Source organism: Oncorhynchus keta, chromosome 21 (assembly GCF_023373465.1).
Source record: "Oncorhynchus keta strain PuntledgeMale-10-30-2019 chromosome 21, Oket_V2, whole genome shotgun sequence".
NCBI classification, from domain to species: domain Eukaryota; kingdom Metazoa; phylum Chordata; class Actinopteri; order Salmoniformes; family Salmonidae; genus Oncorhynchus; species Oncorhynchus keta.
This window is the reverse complement of record NC_068441.1, coordinates 26917523-26936941: the sequence shown is the minus strand read 5'-3', so window position 1 is coordinate 26936941 and position 19419 is coordinate 26917523. Positions and strand designations below refer to the sequence as shown.

Sequence of the window (19419 nt, the reverse complement as noted above, 5' to 3'; positions counted from 1 at the left end):
GGGTGTGTAGGCTGACATGGAGGGGTGTGTAGGCTGTACAGGCTGACATGGAGGGGTGTGTAGGCTGACATGGAGGGGTGTGTAGGCTGACATGGAGGGGTGTGTAGGCTGACATGGAGGGGTTTGTAGGCTGTGCAGGCTGACATGGAGGGGTGTGTAGGCTGACATGGTGGGTTGTGTAAGCTGAAATGGAGGGGTGTGTAGGCTGTGCAGGCTGACATGGAGGGGTGTGTAGGCTGACATGGATGGGTGTGTAAGCTGACATGGTGGGGTGTGTAGGCTGACATGGTGGGTTGTGTAAGCTGAAATGGAGGGGTGTGTAGGCTGTGTAGGCTGACATGGAGGGGTGTGTAGGCTGACATGGAGGGTTGTGTAGGCTGACATGGAGGGGTGTGTAGGCTGACATGGTGGGTTGTGTAAGCTGAAATGGAGGGGTGTGTAGGCTGACATGGAGGTGTGTGTAGGCTGTGCAGGCTGACATGGTGGGTTGTGTAAGCTGACATGGTGGGGTGTGTAGGCTGACATGGAGGGGTGTGTAGGCTGACATGGAGGGGTGTGTAGGCAGACATGGTGGGGTGTGTAGGCTGACATGGAGGGGTGTGTAGGCTGACATGGAGGTGTGTGTAGGCTGTGCAGGCTGACATGGTGGGTTGTGTAAGCTGACATGGTGGGGTGTGTAGGCTGACATGGAGGGGTGTGTAGGCTGACATGGAGGTGTGTGTAGGCTGTGCAGGCTGACATGGTGGGGTGTGTAGGCTGTGCAGGCTGACATGGAGGGGTGTGTAGGATGACATGGTGGGGTGTGTAGGCTGTGCAGGCTGACATGGAGGGGTGTGTAGGCTGACATGGTGGGGTGTGTAGGCTGTGCAGGCTGACATGGAGGGGTGTGTAGGCTGACATGGTGGGGTGTGTAGGCTGTGCAGGCTGACATGGAGGGGTGTGTAGGATGACATGGTGGGGTGTGTAGGCTGTGCAGGCTGACATGGAGGGGTGTGTAGGCTGACATGGAGGGGTGTGTAAGCTGACATGGTGGGGTGTGTAGGCTGACATGTAGGGTTGTGTAAGCTGACATGGTGGGGTGTGTAAGCTGACATGGTGGGGTGTGTAGGCTGACATGGAGGGGTGTGTAGGCTGACATGGAGGGGTGTGTAGGCTGACATGGAGGGGTGTGTAGGCTGACATGGAGGGGTGTGTAGGCTGACATGGAGGGGTGTGTAGGCTGACATCGAGGGGTGTGTAGGCTGACATCGAGGGGTGTGTAAGCTGACATGGTGGGGTGTGTAGGCTGACATGGAGGGGTGTGTATGCTGTACAGGCTGAAATGGAGGGGTGTGTAGGCTGTGCAGGCTGACATGGTGGAATGTGTAGGCTGTGCAGGCTGACATGGAGGGGTGTGTAGGCTCACATGGTGGGGTGTGTAGGCTGTGCAGGCTGACATGGTGGGGTGTGTAGGCTGTGCAGGCTGACATGGAGGGGTGTGTAGGCTGACATGGAGGGGTGTGTAGGCTGACATGGAGGGGTGTGTAGGCTGACATGGTGGGGTGTGTAGGAGGGGTGTGTAGGCTGGCATGGAGGGTGTGTAGGCTGACATGGAGGGGTGTGTAGGCTGACATGGAGGGGTGTGTAGGCTGACATGGAGGGGTGTGTAGGCTGACATGGAGGGGTGTGTAGGCTGACATGGTGGGGTGTGTAGGCTGACATGGAGGGGTGTGTAGGCTGACATGGAGGGGTGTGTAGGCTGACATGGAGGGGTGTGTAGGCTGACATGGAGGGGTGTGTAGGCTGACATGGAGGGGTGTGTAGGCTGACATGGTGGGGTGTGTAGGCTGACATGGTGGGGTGTGTAGGCTGACATGGTGGGGTGTGTAGGCTAACATTGTGTGTATCCTCCCTAGGTACCCTGGAGCCCCAGCTGTCTGCCCTGCTCTGGTTGGGTATGTTGGCATCGTTGGCTATCGTGGTGGCCATGCCCCAGCACCTTGGGGTTCGCACCCTCATCATTGCCACCATCCTCCGCCTCATCTTCTCTGTGGGCCTGGAGCCCACCCTCTTCTTGCTTGGAGCCTTTAACGTACGTCTTCTTTGAGAAACTTGTGTGTTTGACTATATTGTTGTCCGACACTAAATCTTAACTTCCATGTTCTCCAATGTCAATCCAGATGGCCTTGCTTGCTCTCAGTAGCCCCCCTCTCTCCTCATGCCCTCCTCACATCACATTCATCTGCACATGCCCACCCCTGTACGTACCCACTACCCACACACCCTGTCCCCATGTAGACCTCCCTCACGCCCCAGCCCATACCCACTCCAGTGCCCGTTCTGCCTATGGCGTAACTCCCTGGCCTGACTCCCTGGCTGGCCTGGCATGGCCTGAGTGTGTGGTCAGTCGGCTGTGAAATGCGTCACTAGACGCTGGAGGCTGACACCACCCTTGCAGCTGCCCAAAATTCCCTGGAACTGCCCCTTATACACGGCCCGCTGCCCGTTCCCCCTATGTCCTCAACTGGCCCCTACTGCATTCCTCTCCTCCTTCGGGTCTCCCCTCCCTCCCTGTGGCTGGGGGATAGATAGCGATCCCACATCCATCTACTGAACCCCAGAACTACTACAACTCCTAGTATACTGCCAAGAACAATCCACTGCTAGTCCATGAAATGCCTGTCCTGTAGGATCACGTTGTGTCTGATTGTCATCATGGAATGTCATGTAGTGCATGTCCTGTAGGATCATCTTCGATTATAATCACAGCCGTATATATCCCCCACCAAGCAGACACATCGATGGCTCTGAACGAACTTTATTTAACTCTTTGCTAACTGGAAACCATTTATCCGGAGGCTGCATTCATTGTCGCTGGGGATTTTAACAAGGCTAATCTGAAAACAAGACTCCCTAAATTTTATCAGCAAAAACCTTGGATCATTGTTACTCTAACTTCCGCGACGCATATAAGGCCCTGCCCCGCCCCCCTTTCGGAAAAGCTGACCACGACTCCATTTTGTTGATCCCTGCCTACAGACAGAAACTAAAACAAGAGGCTCCCACGCTGAGGTCTGTCCAACGCTGGTCAGACCAAGCTGACTCTACACTCCAAGACTGCTTCCATCACGTGGACTGGGATATGTTTCGTATTGCGTCAGATAACAATATTGACGAATACGCTGATTCGGTGTGCGAGTTCATTAGAACGTGCATTGAAGATGTCATTCCCATAGCAACGATTAAAACATTCCCTAACCAGAAACTGTGGATTGATGGCAGCATTCGCGTGAAACTGAAAGCGCAAACCACTGCTTTTAATCAGGGCAAGGTGTCTGGTAACATGACCGAATACAAACAGTGCAGCTATTCCCTCCGCAAGGCTATCAAACAAGCTAAGCGTCAGTACAGAGACAAAGTAGAATCTCAATTCAACGGCTCAGACACAAGAGGCATGTGGCAGGGTCTACAGTCAATCACGGACTACAGGAAGAAATCCAGCCCAGTCACGGACCAGGATGTCTTGCTCCCAGGCAGACTAAATAACTTTTTTGCCCGCTTTGAGGACAATACAGTGCCACTGACACGGCCTGCAATGAAAACATGCGGTCTCCTTCATTGCAGCCGAGGTGAGTAAGACATTTAAACGTGTTAACCCTCGCAGGGCTGCAGGCCCAGACGGCATCCCCAGCCGCGCCCTCAGAGCATGCTCAGACCAGCTGGCCGGTGTGTTTACGGACATATTCAATCAATCCCTATACCAGTCTGCTGTTCTCACATGCTTCAAGAGGGCCACCATTGTTCCTGTTCCCAAGAAAGCTAAGGTAACTGAGCTAAACGACTACCGCCTCGTAGCACTCACTTCCGTCATCATGAAGTGCTTTGAGAGACTAGTCAAGGACCATATCACCTCCACCCTACCTGACACCCTAGACCCACTCCAATTTGCTTACCGCCCAAATAGGTCCACAGACGATGCTATCTCAACCACACTGCACACTGCCCTAACCCATCTGGACAAGAGGAATACCTATGTGAGAATGCTGTTCATCGACTACAGCTCGGCATTCAACACCATAGTACCCTCCAAGCTCGTCATCAAGCTCGAGACCCAGTGTCTCGACCCCGCCCTGTGCAACTGGGTACTAGACTTCCTGACGGGCTGCCCCCAGGTGGTGAGGGTAGACAACAACATCTCCTCCCCGCTGATCCTCAACACTGGGGCCCCACAAGGGTGCGTTCTGAGCCCTCTCCTGTACTCCCTGTTCACCCACGACTGCGTGGCCACGCACGCCTCCAACTCAATCATCAAGTTTGCGGACGACACAACAGTGGTAGGCTTGATTACCAACAACGACGAGACGGCCTACAGGGAGGAGGTGAGGGCCCTCGGAGTGTGGTGTCAGGAAAATAACCTCACACTCAATGTCAACAAAACTAAGGAGATGATTGTGGACTTTAGGAAACAGCAGAGGGAACACCCCCCTATCCACATCAATGGAACAGTATTGGAGAGGGTAGCAAGTTTTAAGTTCCTCGGCATACACATCACAGACAAACTGAATTGGTCCACTCACACAGACAGCATCGTGAAGAAGGCGCAGCAGCGCCTCTTCAACCTCAGGAGGCTGAAGAAATTCGGCTTGTCACCAAAAGCACTCACAAACTTCTACAGATGCACAATCGAGAGCATCCTGGCGGGCTGTATCACCGCCTGGTACGGCAACTGCTCCGCCCTCAACCGTAAGGCTCTCAGAGGGTAGTGAGGTCTGCACAACACATCACCGGGGGCAAACTACCTGCCCTCCAGGACACCTACACCACCCGATGTTACAGGAAGGCCATAAAGATCATCAAGGACAACAACCACCCAAGCCACTGCCTGTTCACCCCGCTATCATCCAGAAGGCGAGGTCAGTACAGGTGCATCAAAGCTGGGACCGAGAGACTGAAAAACAGCTTCTATCTCAAGGCCATCAGACTGTTAAACAGCCACCACTAACATTGAGTGGCTGCTGCCAACACACTGACACTGACTCAACTCCAGCCACTTTAATAATGGGAATTGATGGGAAATTATGTAAATATATCACTAGCCACTTTAAACAATGCTACCTTATATAATGTTACTTACCCTACATTATTCATCTCATATGCATACGTATATACTGTACTCTATCATCGACTGCATCCTTATGTAATACATGTATCACTAGCCACTTTAACTATGCCACTTTGTTTACATACTCATCTCATATGTATATACTGTACTCGATACCATCTACTGTATCTTGCCTATGCTGCTCTGTACCATCACTCATTCATTTATCCTTATGTACATATTCTTTATCCCCTTACACTGTGTATAAGACAGTAGTTTTGGAATTGTTAGTTAGATTACTTGTTGGTTATTACTGCATTGTCGGAACTAGAAGCACAAGCATTTCGCTACACTCGCATTAACATCTGCTAACCATGTGTATGTGACAAATACATTTGATTTTATTTTCATTTGTAGTGCATGTCCTGTAGGATCACATTGTGTCTGATGGTCATCATGGAATGTCATGTAGTGCCTGTCCTGTGAAAATATTCACATTTTATGCATAGAAAGACGTTTTTCTGTCTTTAACAAGTTATACAGCATTATGGCTGGATACTTTAAGTTAAGCATTACCTAACAATCCATTATTGGTCAGGTCTCCCTTGTGAAAGAGGTCTTCTGACCTCAATGGAACTTCCTGGTTAAATAAAGGTTAGATCAAATAACAATGCTAATAAATATGAATGTCTTCTGTCCCTGCAGGTGTGTAATAAGATCATCTTCTTGATGAGTTTTGTGGGGAACAAAGGGACGTTCACACGGGGCTACAAGGCCATGATCCTGGACGTTGAGTTCCTCTACCACCTCATGTACCTCATCATCTGTAGCCTGGGGGTCTTCGTCCATGTCTTCTTCTACAGCCTACTGGTATATTTACATATATATTCTGTATGTTAATATATATTGCTGCTGGTGAACACACAGTCATACTTAATAGGAAGCTGTCTAGCAGTATAAGCTAATGTTGGTAGAAACCTCAATGGCCAAACTCTGGTTCAAAACCCTTTGGTGTGGCTCCGAGCACAAACAGGGCATATTTAAGACAGACACAGACAGACGGTGGCACACAGACAGACGGCGACACACAGACAGACGGCGGCACACAGACAGACGGCGTCACACAGACAGACGGCGTCACACAGACAGACGGCGGCAGACAGACAGACGGCGGCACACAGACAGACGGCGTCACACAGACAGACGGCGTCACACAGACAGACGGCGTCACACAGACAGACGGCGTCACACAGACAGACGGCGTCACACAGACAGACGGCGTCACACAGACAGACGGCGTCACACAGACAGACGGCGTCACACAGACAGACGGCGTCACACAGACAGACGGCGTCACACAGACAGACGGCGGCAGACAGACAGACGGCGGCAGACAGACAGACGGCGTCACACAGACAGACGGCGTCACACAGACAGACGGCGGCAGACAGACAGACGGCGGCACACAGACAGACGGCGGCACACAGACAGACGGCGTCACACAGACAGACGGCGGCACACAGACAGACGGCGGCACACAGACAGACGGCGTCACACACACACACAGACAGACGGAGTCACACACACACACAGACAGACGGAGTCACACACACACACAGACAGACGGAGTCACACACACACAGACAGACGGAGTCACACACACACACAGACAGACGGCGGCACACAGACAGACGGCGTCACACACACACACAGACAGACGGAGTCACACACACACACAGACAGACGGAGTCACACACACACACAGACAGACGGAGTCACACACACACAGACAGACGGAGTCACACACACACACAGACAGACGGAGTCACACACACACACAGACAGACGGAGTCACACACACACACAGACAGACGGAGTCACACACACACACAGACAGACGGAGTCACACACACACACAGACAGACGGAGTCACACACACACACAGACAGACGGAGTCACACACACACAGACAGACGGAGTCACACACACACACAGACAGACGGAGTCACACACACACACAGACAGACGGAGGCACACACACACAGACAGACGGAGGCACACACACTGACAGACAGACGGAGGCACACACACACACTGACAGACAGACGGAGGCACACACACACACTGACAGACAGACGGAGGCACACACACACACTGACAGACGGAGTCACACACACACACTGACAGACGGAGTCACACACACACACTGACGGAGTCACACACACACTGACAGACGGAGTCACACACACACACTGACGGAGTCACACACACACACACTGACAGACGGAGTCACACACACACACTGACGGAGTCACACACACACTGACAGACGGAGTCACACACACACTGACAGACGGAGTCACACACACACTGACAGACGGAGGCACACACACACACTGACAGACGGAGTCACACACACACTGACAGACGGAGTCACACACACACACTGACAGACGGAGTCACACACACACTGACAGACGGAGTCACACACACACTGACAGACGGAGTCACACACACACTGACAGACGGAGGCACACACACACACTGACAGACGGAGGCACACACACACACTGACAGACGGAGGCACACACACACACTGACAGACGGAGGCACACACACACACTGACAGACGGAGGCACACACACACACTGACAGACGGAGTCACACACACACTGACAGACGGAGTCACACACTGACAGACGGAGTCACACACACACACTGACAGACGGAGTCACACACACACACTGACAGACGGAGGCACACACACACACTGACAGACGGAGGCACACACACACACTGACAGACGGAGGCACACACACACACTGACAGACGGAGGCACACACACACACTGACAGACGGAGGCACACACACACACTGACAGACGGAGGCACACACACACACACACTGACAGACGGAGTCACACACACACACACACTGACAGACGGAGTCACACACACACACTGACAGACGGAGTCACACACACACACACACTGACAGACGGAGGCACACACACACAGACAGACGGAGTCACACACACACACACAGACAGACGGAGGCACACACACACACAGACAGACGGAGGCACACACACACACAGCCAGACGGAGGCACACACACACAGACAGACGGAGGCACACTGACAGACAGACAGACGGAGGCACACTGACAGACAGACGGAGGCACACACACACACAGCCAGACGGAGGCACACACACACAGACAGACGGAGGCACACACACACAGACAGACGGAGGCACACTGACAGACAGACAGACGGAGGCACACTGACAGACAGACAGACGGAGGCACACTGACAGACAGACAGACGGAGGCACACTGACAGACAGACAGACGGAGGCACACTGACAGACAGACGGACAGAGGCACACTGACAGACAGACAGACGGACGGAGGCACACTGACAGACAGACAGACGGACGGAGGCACACTGACAGACAGACAGACGGACGGAGGCACACTGACAGACAGACAGACGGACGGAGGCACACTGACAGACAGACAGACGGACGGAGGCACACTGACAGACAGACAGACGGACGGAGGCACACTGACAGACAGACAGACGGACGGAGGCACACTGACAGACAGACAGACGGACGGAGGCACACTGACAGACAGACAGACGGACGGAAGCACACTGACAGACAGACAGACAGACAGACAGACAGACAGACAGACAGACAGACAGACAGACAGACAGACAGACAGACGGACGGAGGCACACTGACAGACAGACAGACGGACGGAGGCACACTGACAGACAGACAGACGGACGGACGGAGGCACACTGACAGACAGACGGACGGACGGAGGCACACAGACAGACAGACAGACAGACAGACAGACAGACAGACAGACGGAGGCACACAGACAGACAGACAGACAGAAGGAGGCAGACAGACAGACAGACAGACAGACAGACAGACAGACAGACGGAGGCACACAGACAGACAGACAGACAGAAGGAGGCACACAGACAGACAGACAGACAGACAGACAGACAGACAGACAGACAGACGGAGGCACACAGACAGAAAGACAGACAGACGGAGGCACACAGACAGAAAGACAGACAGACGGAGGCACGCAGACAGAAAGACAGACAGACGGAGGCACGCAGACAGAAAGACAGACAGACGGAGGCACGCAGACAGACGCACGCAGGCAGACGCACGCACGCAGACAGACGCACGCAGGCAGACGCACGCACGCAGGCAGACGCACGCACGCAGGCAGACGCACGCACGCAGGCAGACGCACGCACGCAGGCAGACGCATGCACGCACGCAGGCAGACGCATGCACGCACGCAGGCAGACGCACGCACGCAGGCAGACGCACGCAGACGCACGCACGCACGCAGACGCACGCACGCAGGCAGACGCACGCACGCAGGCAGACGCACGCAGACGCACGCACGCAGGCAGACGCACGCAGACGCACGCACGCAGGCAGACGCACGCAGGCAGACGCACGCGCAGACGCACGCACGCAGACGCACGCACGCAGGCAGACGCACGCACGCAGGCAGACGCACGCACGCAGGCAGACGCACGCAGGCAGACGCACGCACGCACGCAGGCAGACGCACGCACGCACGCAGGCAGACGCACGCACGCAGGCAGACGCACGCACGCAGACGCACGCACGCAGGCAGACGCACGCACGCAGGCAAACGCACGCACGCAGGCAGACGCACACACGCAGGCAGACGCACGCACGCACGCAGGCAGACGCACGCACGCAGGCAGGCAGACGCACACACGCAGGCAGACGCACGCACGCACGCAGGCAGACGCACGCACGCACGCAGGCAGACGCACGCACGCAGGCAGACGCACGCACGCACGCACGCAGGCAGACGCACGCACGCACGCACGCAGGCAGACGCACGCACGCACGCAGACGCACGCACGCAGGCAGACGCATGCACGCAGGCAGACGCACGCACGCAGGCAGACGCACGCACGCAGGCAGACGCACGCACGCAGGCAGACGCACGCACGCAGGCAGACGCACGCACGCACGCAGGCAGACGCACGCACGCAGGCAGACGCACGCACGCAGGCAGACGCACGGACGCACGCAGACGCACGCACGCACGCACGCAGACGCACGCACGCAGACGCACGCACGCAGACGCACGCACGCAGACGCACGCACGCAGGCAGACAGACAGGCAGTCAGACAGACAGACGCAGGCAGACACACACAGACAGACAGGCAGTCAGACAGACAGACACAGGCAGACAGACACAGACACACAGGCAGACACACACACACAGACACACACACAGACACAGGCAGACACACACAGGCAGACACACACAAACATACACACAGACACAGGCAGATACACACAGACACAAACCTTGTATTTCCAAACTAGACAAAAATTCCTCTACAAAGGTCAGAAAAAAGTAATCATTCCAAAAAGAAAAAACAAGACAATCCAAAGAAATAATTTTCTGTCTTCCATTCTGTTTCTACATTAGGTCTAGCTATAACTCTGTGTTGTTTCTCGTGCAGCTCTTTGACCTGGTGTACAGGGAGGAGACTCTACTGAACGTGATAAAGAGTGTGACCCGTAACGGTCGCTCCATCGTGCTGACAGCAGTGCTGGCCCTCATCCTGGTCTACCTGTTCTCCATCGTGGGGTACATCTTCTTCAAGGATGACTTCATCCTGGAGGTGGACCGCATCCCCAACACCACTCTGGGTGAGTAGGAGACCATAGAAATATTACTTCCTGCTTTACTGCTGTGAGGGAACTCAATATGGCGTAATTGATGAGAATTGGGATGCCCATTAATTCTATGGAGACCAGGGATGTTTATTAGGCTGGTCCCAGATCTGTTTTTGCCATCTTGCTAATTCCTCAACTCCAACAGAGTTGATAAAACAGCACTTGGGCCAGGCTAAATGTTAATGATCTGTTAAGAGGAAATGATTTTTTCACGGCTTACTGAGTTACACAGTCACACAATAACCAACATCCCTCACACCCCGGCCTGCTATAATATATAGTACAGGGAACACAATAACCAACATCCCTCACACCCCGGCCTGCTATAATATATAGTACAGGGAACACAATAACCAACATCCCTCACACCCCGGCCTGCTATAATATATAGTACAGGGAACACAATAACCAACATCCCTCACACCCCGGCCTGCTATAATATATAGTACAGGGAACACAATAACCAACATCCCTCACACCCCGTCCTGCTATAATATATAGTACAGGGAACACAATAACCAACATCCCTCACACCCCGGCCTGCTATAATATATAGTACAGGGAACACAATAACCAACATCCCTCACACCCCGGCCTGCTATAATATATAGTACAGGGAACACAATAACCAACATCCCTCACACCCCGGCCTGCTATAATATATAGTACAGGGAACACAATAACCAACATCCCTCACACCCCGGCCTGCTATAATATATAGTACAGGGAACACAATAACCAACATCCCTCACACCCCGGCCTGCTATAATATATAGTACAGGGAACACAATAACCAACATCCCTCACACCCCGGCCTGCTATAATATATAGTACAGGGAACACAATAACCAACATCCCTCACACCCCGGCCTGCTATAATATATAGTACAGGAAACACAATAACCAACATCCCTCACTCCCCGGCCTGCTATAATATATAGTACAGGGAACACAATAACCAACATCCCTCACACCCCGGCCTGCTATAATATATAGTACAGGGAACACAATAACCAACATCCCTCACACCCCGGCCTGCTATAATATATAGTACAGGGAACACAATAACCAACATCCCTCACACCCCGGCCTGCTATAATATATAGTACAGGGAACACAATAACCAACATCCCTCACACCCCGGCCTGCTATAATATATAGTACAGGGAACACAATAACCAACATCCCTCACACCCCGGCCTGCTATAATATATAGTACAGGGAACACAATAACCAACATCCCTCACACCCCGGCCTGCTATAATATATAGTACAGGGAACACAATAACCAACATCCCTCACACCCCGGCCTGCTATAATATATAGTACAGGGAACACAATAACCAACATCCCTCACACCCCGGCCTGCTATAATATATAGTACAGGGAACACAATAACCAACATCCCTCACACCCCGGCCTGCTATAATATATAGTACAGGGAACACAATAACCAACATCCCTCACACCCCGGCCTGCTATAATATATAGTACAGGGAACACAATAACCAACATCCCTCACACCCCGGCCTGCTATAATATATAGTACAGGGAACACAATAACCAACATCCCTCACACCCCGGCCTGCTATAATATATAGTACAGGGAACACAATAACCAACATCCCTCACACCCCGGCCTGCTATAATATATAGTACAGGGAACACAATAACCAACATCCCTCACACCCCGGCCTGCTATAATATATAGTACAGGGAACACAATAACCAACATCCCTCACACCCCGGCCTGCTATAATATATAGTACAGGAAACACAATAACCAACATCCCTCACTCCCGGCCTGCTATAATATATAGTACAGGGAACACAATAACCAACATCCCTCACACCCCGGCCTGCTATAATATATAGTACAGGGAACACAATAACCAACATCCCTCACACCCCGGCCTGCTATAATATATAGTACAGGGAACACAATAACCAACATCCCTCACACCCCGGCCTGCTATAATATATAGTACAGGGAACACAATAACCAACATCCCTCACACCCCGGCCTGCTATAATATATAGTACAGGGAACACAATAACCAACATCCCTCACACCCCGGCCTGCTATAATATATAGTACAGGGAACACAATAACCAACATCCCTCACACCCCGGCCTGCTATAATATATAGTACAGGGAACACAATAACCAACATCCCTCACACCCCGGCCTGCTATAATATATAGTACAGGGAACACAATAACCAACATCCCTCACACCCCGGCCTGCTATAATATATAGTACAGGGAACACAATAACCAACATCCCTCACACCCCGGCCTGCTATAATATATAGTACAGGGAACACAATAACCAACATCCCTCACACCCCGGCCTGCTATAATATATAGTACAGGGAACACAATAACCAACATCCCTCACACCCCGGCCTGCTATAATATATAGTACAGGGAACACAATAACCAACATCCCTCACACCCCGGCCTGCTATAATATATAGTACAGGGAACACAATAACCAACATCCCTCACACCCCGGCCTGCTATAATATATAGTACAGGGAACACAATAACCAACATCCCTCACACCCCGGCCTGCTATAATATATAGTACAGGGAACACAATAACCAACATCCCTCACACCCCGGCCTGCTATAATATATAGTACAGGGAACACAATAACCAACATCCCTCACACCCCGGCCTGCTATAATATATAGTACAGGGAACACAATAACCAACATCCCTCACACCCCGGCCTGCTATAATATATAGTACAGGGAACACAATAACCAACATCCCTCACACCCCGGCCTGCTATAATATATAGTACAGGGAACACAATAACCAACATCCCTCACACCCCGGCCTGCTATAATATATAGTACAGGGAACACAATAACCAATATCCCTCACACCCCGGCCTGCTATAATATATAGTACAGGAAACACAATAACCAACATCCCTCACACCCCGGCCTGCTATAATATATAGTACAGGGAACACAATACAATATTGTTATGTGGAGGTGTTGTTCTTCCGGTTGTCATTAGCACATGTTGCTAACTAACCTGATGTCCCTTGTAGAGAACGGGGTCAGTATGCCCAATAAGCTGGTGTCTGATGGGATGTGTCGGTCTGAGAGTGGAGAGAACAACTGCACCACAGAGCTTCAAGTGGATGGTACAGTACAGTACAATACTCCAGCAAACTATATAATAATATATGGCCTACTGCAAAGGTTTCTGTCAACCAAAATCATTTCTCAAAGGCCTTTTATCAGATTACAGCATGTGATCATTATTGTGTGTGTGTGTGTGTGTGTGTGTGTGTGTGTGTGTGTGTGTGTGTGTGTGTGTGTGTGTGTGTGTGTGTGTGTGTGTGTGTGTGTGTGTGTGTGTGTGTGTGTGTGTGTGTGTGTGTGTGACAAACTAAACCAATGATTGGCTCTGATGCAGTTGTGGCTGACTCCTGTGTTGTCATGGAGGCTTGTAACCCATGATGAAACATAATATCCTGCATCGAGGACAACACTCCTCGGTATCAGACAGCTACGGCTTGCCCGATGCTCACCTTGAATTTAATTCCGCTGTTCTCGCTACATACATTCAGTCTGAAACTACCATCCTAGAAGTCCTTTGTGTGACTTCAAAATGAAAGGCGTTGTACAAAACAAATTCATTAGCGATAGGTTAGATTCGTTAGAGACGATCCAATCAACGTTGATAGCGTCATCATGTAGGCCGGCTCTGGCCCAACCCATTGATTTCTGGGACCAATCAGAACGGTCAGAATCTGTTAATTCTAGAAATCATAGGGGAGGGGTGCAAATCCAGACTCATCATGAAGAAGACACGTCAGTTGGCCGGAGCGATGTGGATGGGTATCCAGGCAAATCTACTGCAGCACTGGACTGGCCTGAGGCTGCAGGGGAAACATGCTGACCATTCTGTCTATCATTCCATGTGTCACAATGCTGCCACTGGCAAGGACATTCTCACCTTTATTGTTAAGGCTAGGTTGCAGGTTCTACCAACAAAATATAATCTAGGACTGGTACCTGCCCAGCAAACCATGACCTGTTTTGAATGTTACACTCTGCGTCAAATGTAATAGGGACTGTTGCACATTTACATACTAGACATGACCGCCTCATTCACCTGATAGCCAGTGAGGTGGGAAAGCACACATCCGTAAACACTCCTGCGTAAAAGGAAGTTGATGTGTTTTCCTGTGTACCGAATCTGCCAGATATTATCGTTGTGGGGGAGGTTTTCATTTTGGAAGTGAGTTTCTCATTTGATTGTTATAGGAAGCAGGCTTTATTGACAAGTTTCTTAAATACCAGCCCCTCGTATCATGTTTTGGAGAGCCTTGGATATATGTGCAAGTTGTTGGCACTGATATTTGGCATTCTTGTCCACGTACATACTTACTTACTGTACGTGGCCTTCAGTTTGCAGGCCTATCTAAGACTAAAGCAAAGCAACCAGTGAGGTACTGCTCTGTTTCTGCCTTTATCAGCAGCCTCTCTGTGTGGAGAAGTGGCATTTTGTTTCCTTAAGTGTCATTGTAACCAAGACCTTTTAAATGTTTGTATCCTTTGTGTTATGTGATTTGTGGATTCAAATGAATTATTTAAAATGTGTGTGTGCTTAACCCTCCTACCTGTCCCTCTCCCTCAGACTTGTTGGATGACATGGAGGATGGCAAGGAGCGTACATGTGACTCTCTGCTCATGTGTATTGTCACTGTGCTGAGCCACGGCCTGAGGAGTGGAGGGGGGGTGGGAGACGTCCTGAGAAAGCCCTCCAAAGAGGTAAGCACACAGACCAGACCCCCACCCAGCACACTCTGGAGAGAACAGAGCCCCTATTCACAAAGTGTCTCAATGTAAGACTGCTGATCTAGCAACAGTTCAGCCTTTTAAATCATGAAGAAGGACCTGATCCGAGACCAACACATACTTTGAGATTTTCTGAATACCGATCCAGACCCAGTTCTAATATAGAGTTCAGTATCATCTGTAGAGTTGAGATTTTGTTTATAGCAATATATATTTTCCTCAGAACCATTCCAGCTGTTAGGCCTCCTCCCTGTGTGGAACTTGGTACGGTCTGGAAATACACTATATATATATATATAATAGTGTATGTGGACACCCCTTCAAATTAGTGGATTTGTCCGCTACACCTGTTGCTGACAGGTGTATAAAATCGTGCACACAGCCATGCAATCTTCATAGACAAACATTGGCAATAGAATGGCCTTACTGAAGAGCTCAGTGACTTTCAACGTGGCACCATCATAGGATGCCACCTTTCCAACAAGTCAGTTCATTAAATGTTTGCCCTGCTAGAGCTTCCCCGGTCAACTGTAAATGCTGTTATTGTGAAGTGTAAAGATCTAGGAGTGACAACGGCTCAGCCGCTAAGTGGTAGGCCACACAGGCTCACAGAACGGGAGCGCCGAGTGATGAAGCGTGTCTGTCCTCGGTTGCAACACTCACTACCGAGTTCCAAACTGCCTCTGGAAGCAACATCAGCACAATAACTGTTAATTGGATGCGGGTTTCTATGGCTGAGCAGACGCACACAAGACTAAGATGACCCAATGCCAAGCGTTGGCTGGAGTGGCATTAAGCTCGTCACAATTGGACTCTGGAGCAGTGGAAACGTGTTCTCTGGAGTGATGAATCACGCTTCACCATCTGGCAGTCCGACGGGCGAATCTGGGTTTAGCGGATTCCAGGAGAAAGATACCTGCTCGAATGCAAAGTGCCAACTAAAGTTTGGTGGAGGACGAAAAACAGTCTGGGGCTGTTTTTCATGGTCCGGGCTAGGCCCCTTAGTTCCAGCGAGGCGGTAGGTAGCCTAGTGGTTAGAGCGTTGGACTTGGAAAGGTTCCAAGATCGAATCCCAGAGCTGACAAAGTAAAAATCTGATGTTCTGCCCCTGAACAAGAGAGTTAACCCACTGTTCCTAGGCCGTCATTGAAAATAAGAATTAGTTCTTAACTGACTTGCCTCGTTAAATAAAGGTCAAAAAATAAAATAATTAAAAGAAATTAGACGATTCTGTGCTTCCAACTTTGTGGCAACAGTTTGAGGAAGGCCATTTTCTTGTTTCAGAATAACAATGCCCCCATGCACAAAGCGAGGACCATACAGAAATGGATTGTCGAGATCAGTGTGGAAGAACTTGACTGACCTCAACTCCATCGAACACCTTTGAGATAAATTGGAATACCGACTGCGAGCCAGGCCTAATCGTTAAACATCACTGCCTGACCTCACTAAAGCTCTTGTGGCTGACTGGAAGCAAGTCTCCACACCAATGCTCCATCATTTAGTGAAAATCTTTCCCAGAAGAGTGGAGGCTGTTATAGCAGCAAAGGCGGCACCAACTCCATATTAATGCCCATGATTTTGGAATGAGATGTTCGACGAGCACGTGTCCACATACTTTTGGTCATGTAGTGTAGGTTTCCTCCGAACTCTGTCAGACCACAGATGATGACATAGAGCCTCATAGAGTAATGTCTACTCATGTCTTGAACTGGTACACAAACTGGTTACCTCCTAAGAAGGTAATTTGACCTGTAGCCTACATTTGATATGAATGGCAGTTATTTTCTTTTTTTTACTTAAAAAAAAGAATAACTTTAACCAGAAACTTTTAAATATCAATCTTTATTTATACAGCACATTTCAGGCATGGAATGCAACTCAATGTGCTTTACATGGAAAAAACAAATAAAAAACTATGAAAATAAAAATAGAAAAATGTACTACACAACAAACATAACATAAAAAAACTAAAGAATGACACAAACTAAAGAACTAAAAAGGAAAAGCAAAACTAAAAAGAATCTCTTTTAAATATGTCCACAGTGTTCGCCCCCCTCAGGTTCTCTGGCAGGGGGGCATAATAACTAAAGGCTGCCTCTCTCTCCATACCTCTTGGTCTTAGATAGTTAAAAGGTCAGTGCCAGAGGACCTAAGGGATCTACTGGATACATAACTTAAAAGCATGTCTGACATGTATTGGGGTGCACAATCGTGGATTGATTTAAAAACCAATAGAATAATCTTATAATGAATTCTAAAACTCACAGGCAGCCAATGCAGAGACCTTGAAACCGGTGTAATGTGTGCTCTCTGGTCTTGGTCAGTACCCGTGCTGCAGCATTCTGTATGTTTTACAGTACAGAGACCTTTAAACCGGTATAATGTGTGCTCTCTGGTCTTGGTCAGTACCCGTGCTGCAGCATTCTGTATGTTTTACAGTACAGAGACCTTTAAACCGGTATAATGTGTGCTCTCTGGTCTTGGTCAGTACCCGTGCTGCAGCATTCTGTATGTTTTACAGTACAGAGACCTTTAAACCGGTATAATGTGTGCTCTCTGGTCTTGGTCAGTACCCGTGCTGCAGCATTCTGTATGTTTTACAGTACAGAGACCTTTAAACCGGTATAATGTGTGCTCTCTGGTCTTGGTCAGTACCCGTGCTGCAGCATTCTGTATGTTTTACAGTACAGAGACCTTTAAACCGGTATAATGTGTGCTCTCTGGTCTTGGTCAGTACCCGTGCTGCAGCATTCTGTATGTTTTACAGTACAGAGACCTTTAAACCGGTATAATGTGTGCTCTCTGGTCTTGGTCAGTACCCGTGCTGCAGCATTCTGTATGTTTTGCAGTTGACCAATGGCTTTCTTGTGTAGACCAGACAGGAGAGCATTACAGTAGTCAAGCCTGCTTGTAATACAAGCATAGATGAATCTCTCTGTATCAGCCTGAGTGAGAAACGGCCACACCTTGGCAATGTTCCGAATGTGGTCAAAAAAAGCAGTTTTGGTCACATTGTGTGATTCAAAATTTTGTTCATAATCTAAAATAACACCTAGGTTTTTTACCTGCTGTATTGCTTGTGAATTAAAATGTGTGGCTAGATTCTCTCTGCTTTGGCTCCAACAATAAATACTTTGGTCGTGTCTTGATTTAGCTGGAGGAAGTTGTGAGCCATCCAAGTATTTAAATCACTAATGCAGTCTAATAATTTATCTGTGGAGCTAAAATCCTCTGGTGACACAAAAATGTAAAGTTGTGTATCGTCTTCGTAGCAGTGAAAATCAATGCTGTGCGTTCTGATAACCCTCCCAAGGGGTAGCATACTGTATATAAACTGAACAGTTCCGGACCCAAAATCAAACATTTGTGGAATGCAACGTGATATGTATTTTCTCAAAGGTTTGATTTTGGGTCCGGTACTGTTCAGTTTATGACACTCTTGACTGGTTAAATAGGTCCTAAACCAATTTAGAAGTGGACCGGAGAGACCATCCCACTTCTCCAGTCTGTCCAGAAGGACATCATGGTCAACTGTGTCGAATGCAGCACTTAAATCTAAGAGTACAAGGACAGAGAGCTAAATATTTTCAGTGCAAAGCTTTTTAATCTTTGCCCACAACGCTGTAAAATGCTTGTTAAGGGTTAAAAAGAGGTGCTTGACGAGAGAAGAGCCTGTATACGGTGCCCGACATTTCAGCCTGTTTGCGTAACTGTTTCTTGTTGTCGTAACTGTGTGACATCTG

The 19419-nt window shown here is 49.9% G+C and overlaps 1 protein-coding gene across 4 annotated transcripts in view; it reads left to right on the top strand.

The window, feature by feature from the left end:
- LOC118400343 (inositol 1,4,5-trisphosphate receptor type 1-like) overlaps nucleotides 1–19419 on the top strand; it is a 218401-nt gene that overhangs the window by 177732 nt on the left and 21250 nt on the right. For all 4 annotated transcript variants that reach the window (XM_052473596.1, XM_052473595.1, XM_052473594.1 and 1 more), the window contains 5 exons: nucleotides 1896–2071; nucleotides 5786–5950; nucleotides 10630–10819; nucleotides 13915–14010; nucleotides 15513–15646. In XM_052473596.1, the coding sequence (XP_052329556.1) occupies nucleotides 1896–2071; nucleotides 5786–5950; nucleotides 10630–10819; nucleotides 13915–14010; nucleotides 15513–15646 (761 nt within the window). The remainder of the gene's footprint in view (nucleotides 1–1895; nucleotides 2072–5785; nucleotides 5951–10629; nucleotides 10820–13914; nucleotides 14011–15512; nucleotides 15647–19419) is intronic.